The 4,987-nt window shown below is 42.8% G+C and overlaps 1 protein-coding gene across 1 annotated transcript; it reads right to left on the bottom strand.

Annotated features, from left to right (window-relative positions):
* Positions 1-1,352: 1,352 nt before the first annotated feature.
* Positions 1,353-4,987, bottom strand: SERF1B (small EDRK-rich factor 1B). Its single transcript, XM_082192044.1, has 3 exons — positions 4,835-4,987; positions 2,370-2,478; positions 1,353-1,920 (listed from the first exon to the last, which is right to left on the bottom strand). Exons 1-3 carry the CDS (start codon positions 4,839-4,841, stop codon positions 1,848-1,850), a joined length of 189 nt encoding a protein of 62 aa, XP_082048170.1. The 5' UTR covers positions 4,842-4,987; the 3' UTR covers positions 1,353-1,847.

Below are 4,987 nucleotides of genomic sequence, written 5' to 3'. Positions count from 1 at the left end.
CATTGCCTGCTGTTTTAGAATAAAATCTTTAATCTTCTCATTCACTTGTGTATTTTGTATTGCTTCTGAATTTTAGAAGAACCACCTCGCCTAGGGCAAGACAAGAGGGCAGTTCACAGGTAACTCTAGCCATGGCTTACTGCAAATGAGCAAACATGTAGTTTTCCAAGAGAGAAAGTAGTTGTTGCCTTGATTCTCCAGTTCTGCAGTTGCGATTGAAGCCATGACTTGTCTGATCATTAAAGCATGAGTCTGGGTTCGGATATATCTCTTCAAGACAAGCCACAAGTGGTAAGTTATAGAACCCAACTTAGCTATATGTTATGGTTTGTTTGATGAAAGATAAAATCATGAGCTTAGGTTTGGATGCAACACCAAGCCAAACCATAGCTTATAGCAGCACACCACCAGGAAAGACTGGAGAAGTAGGGTGGCTGCTATCTTTACCTTTTCAAAAAGTTGGACATTTCTAATTTACACACACAAAGTGGGTATGGCTAATCCATTTTCCCTTGGGATAGCAGTATTAGAGAACCATATATCACTTAGTTACTTGTGACCCCCAATATGTCTTACAAGCCAGCTTATTCTCCCCTCCCAAACTTTTACCAAACTAGTAGTGCACTCATAAATTTCCTTATTTAACGCACTGCTATACTACTGCTCCAAGACAATGAATGTTGGGTAAAATTCCAAAGGGGTCAAGTTGCCTAGTCTGTTACAGAAAAGTCAAAGTATTAGAGCTGAGTGTTTGTTGTACTAGAACAACTTATCTAGTATGCTAGATTTCAGTGTCTTTGAACTTCTGAAACCCGAGTTAGGGTCACCCCGACTGCTTCCACCCCAATCTGCTAATATGCTACACAGAGCTCTATTGTTTTTAAGAGAAGTAGCAGGGAACAGAAGAATAAATTTGGCTTAATCCCAGGTCAACAGGCTTTTGTTCTTGCTCACTAGCTGAAGTACAACCATGAATGTCAAATACGTAATTCCGCTAGACCTTTAACATCACTATGGAAAACAGTCAGGCCTAAAAAAAAAAGCAGTAAAACTAAGCAACTTATTCTTGGCTGCCATTTTTATAATCAACCAAGCTTTAGACAAAAGAGAAGGTTATTTATATTTTAGTTCAGAGTACAGATTTTAAGCTGCAGTTATACATAGTAATATATTTAGAGAATCTTGCTTAGCAGTTGAAGAATTGTATTAAGTATTCAGGCTGCAATTGAAACACAATGGAAAAGTTGTGCTGATGAAAGGACTAAGAACCCTCTGAACTGTGCCAAACGTGTCAAACAATGGAAAAGCTATTATAACTGTCTGATGTACCCATTTCCAACTTAAGACAGTACTTCATGCAACATTTTATTGTAAAAATAATTTACGGTTAATTTTACAGCTGAGCTTTACAAAGTGGAAAGCAAGAACAGAGACCTGGGCTTTTGAAAGTGTTATCTTTTTTGAATGCTGTTGGGCTGCCAGACAGGATTCTCAGTCTATTTGCATATTTAATAACTGGTACAGTCACACAAGCCATTTACCAAGCCAACACTTAACAATGAAAACTGCAGTCAAGCCACTGCTATCATTACTAGTAGACATGCAAAGGGAACTTTGAATCCAATTTTACTGGAACTATTTCTAGTATTTCAGTTAAAGCCAAGTCAGTTGCAACTGCACTCTACTAATCAGACATTCTAAAATAAATGCATACTGGACAAATGAGCTTGTAGAAGATAAACATCAACCATTTAATGGCTGGCCACTTTTACAAATATGTCTTTTCTTAGGCCCTATTATTCTGAGATGCACTGCAGCATTATTAAGGTCCTTCATGCAGCCACAGATTATTTTGTTCCTGTCTGAAGAGTTTTCTTCTCATTAGCTGCTTTCTGCTTTTGCTGCATAATTTCGGAGTCTCTGGAAAAGAAAAGATGAAGAGCGAGTGACGTCCATGTTTAGTGGAAACAATATTTTTCAGGGCAACAAGAGTTTTGGTTTCTCACCTTCCTCAAAAATCCCCCAACCCTCTAGAATGGATTTTGGAGCACACAACGGGGAAGAATAAGAAGTCCTGTTGAACAATGTTGGTTCTCAATGTTTTAAAGTTTGGTGTTCTAGTTCTAAATTCTAAACTACGCCTCCCCCTCAACTTCAATTATACTAAGACTGTATCCATTCCAAATAGCCAAATGCAAGCTTAAGCACATTAAGTTAGCTTCCCAAACATCAAATATATTATTTCTGTCTAAGACAGGGCCACAGTACAGAAACTGTATTTTATCTTTAAGAATTCTGAGGCAGAATTTTACACTACTTACATATGCACCAGGGTATGTGGGTTGTCAGAGATTGCTATGCAAACATACCTCTGTTTCCTTTGAGAAGCCGACAAGGTATCCTCTTTTCTTTTTCCTTTATTCAGTTCTTGGTTTTTCTTCATGTTCTTTTGGCGGGCGAGTTCACGCTGGTTCCCACCTAAAGTTGGAACAGTTTTAACAGTTAGGCTTTAGGCCAGTTACTAGTACCTATTTTTGACCAACAGAGCCAAAGATTGTCCATCTCTTAGTTGCACAATAGTAAATCCTGCTGCCGATAATCCAAATTTCCCCCTTTACACTATGTTAAAAGTACCACACTTTGACTGCGCTTTGGTAAATGAGGCTTGTAAGCAAACCCTGTTGGATCAGCTGCACTACTGAGTTCCCAACTACGCACCCCACAGTATAGCCAATATTTTCAATATTCCCAACAAAGTGTGGCTTTGGTAAGCACCAGTCACCAAGAAAATACTTAGCTTGCCCAGGTAGTTTGAAATTCAGTCAAGTGGGCAAGTATTCAGGCTGGCTTGCAAAGAAATGTGCTTCATCCAATAACATGGTGACATCTTAGCCTACAAGCTAATATAACTGATATAACCAAAGTGGGCTACTGCACATACATGTTGACAAGAACTTGAGCAGCACTGGTACCAATGCCCTTTAGGTATGCATGCACAAATATTTTATGCTAGTCTTTTGATGCCATGGATCCACAATATGAAATATTGTGTGTGCGTGTATATAATTTTGCTGCAAGTTGCTTGGAGACCTTTGGGTGGCAAGCACCTAGTAAGTTGAATAAATAAATAAAAAACAACCTCTATGCCACAACAACCAATTAAGTAGTAGAAAAAGTTTGAGTGCTGCAGTACAGTTTACATACGCTTCAGCCGTATTTCACACCAAATCATTACTTTTTATTATACCTCACATCTTATCAAAATGAAATCTTCTATAGTTCTGAAAACTTGATACCATTAATGGGCTGCTACTCACATTTATTGTAAAGTTCAAAATCTACTTTCTGTATCCTCAGCCATGTGAAGCACAGTGAGTTTGACAACTATGCTTGCTAGTAGCCCAGGAGACTGGCTGTGGCTCTGTCAAGTGTGCACCAAGTGGCAAGTTCAAGAGGCTTCTTATGCCCATTAACACTCAGTTTTGTTGAATTCCATCCACACATTTCCTTGATGCAGAGAATCATGCAAGCTCTGAGACAAACAATTCAGCAAACAATTGCACAGGCACAACCAGCCTCATAACTGCCTTTATTTGACGCAAGGGTATAGATTGGACAATAACTGTGTATGCTGCCCTGAGCTCTTTGGAAGTAATGCAATCATATGATGAACATCAAGAACAATCGTTTCATTCAGCAAAGTTTATGCACACTATTCTAAAGACAAAAAAAAAATACAGAATATCAGCCAAGTGTTTAAGGTTCAACTCCTAGTCAGAAAATATGAAGCAGATAACTCTACAGCTCTGTTGGCATTATATACTGCTCGAATTGTTTCTAGTGTCAGTGAAGCTGTAACCATCCTATTCAGGCAGCTTCTTTCTGTGCTGAATAAGGAACTTAGAAACCACCTTTGGGGGAATGAACTTAAGGGACCTCGTTTCCAAGTAAGCCTGCGTACAAGTCTAGTTAACATTTCAATGAAGCTCTCAGCAAAGCTTAGTTCCTGCTGAGGAAACAAATCGGAGCGCTCCTCTATAGAAATAACACACACTGAGCAGCATCTTTTGTTTCAGTTTGAAGTCACTGGAAACTGAAGTCGGCGCCGCAGCTGTTGTTTCCAAAAAGTTACGCTGCAGTTTGAAAATGCTGTACAGTACAGCACGCATAGTGCAAACACTTAACTATTGAGGCATATTTAGCATCCACCCGTGGACACCGAGCGTCCCCGCTGGCTCTCTCCACTCGGGGAAGGCAGCTTGGGGCCCCGGATTCGGTGAAAAGGGCCCTTTCACACGGCTCATTCCGAATAAGGGAGGCAGTAATGCGAGCGCAGCAGGGACGTATCCTGCTTACAAAGAGCATGTTGTTTCCCCGGTCGAGGAAGGAAAACAGAGCTGTGCTTTCTCAGGCCAGCCCTATCGCTTCCTCTTAAAAGAGAACCGATTTCCTCCAGCGAGAGTCCCCGTTCACCCCAACAGACACACACAAGGGCGGCTGCTACGGCCCCCACGCGCGACCGGCCTCTCCAGCGGCGCAGCAGCCCTCGCCGGGTCTACTCGGGAGCAAGCCCTACTGAAGTCAACGGGGGCTTCTTCCCCGGACAAAGAGGAGCCAGGGTTGCAAGCGAAGCTACCAACGTCTCTGAGGCGACCTTACAATAGCCGCCCGCCAGGGACCACAACACGGGAGCGGCAACCCACGGCTGGCCTACGGTCCCCGCAAGGCCCGCTTCGGCCCCAGGCCGCCGCCGCCACCAATTATACAAGTCCTAACTGGCGAGGGAAGGCCACCAGCAGGGCGGTGGCGGGCGCCGCCCACGCCGCATACTTACGGGCCATGGCAAAACAATAACCCCAGCGGCGACGACCGTTACGCGCACGAACAGCAACAACCCCGCTATCCGCTCCAACTGCCAGAACCTTCTGCGCGCCGCGCCCGCCGTTGTTCTCCTTATGTAAGGGGCCGCCTCTGTGACGTCAGGCCG

The sequence above is a fragment of the Podarcis vaucheri genome (genome assembly GCF_965113315.1).
Source record: "Podarcis vaucheri genome assembly, chromosome: 11".
NCBI lineage: Eukaryota > Metazoa > Chordata > Lepidosauria > Squamata > Lacertidae > Podarcis > Podarcis vaucheri.
Note: the sequence above shows the minus strand (reverse complement) of the source record. Positions and strands in the feature narration are given on the sequence as shown.

What these genes read in the sequence shown, in the direction of transcription:
- SERF1B (XM_082192044.1), bottom strand. An exon ending in GCTTCTCAAAGGAAACAGAG is followed by an intron (nt 1,921 to 2,369) that starts GTATGTTTGCAT and finishes TTTCTTTTCCAG; the next exon opens with AGACTCCGAAATTATGCAGC.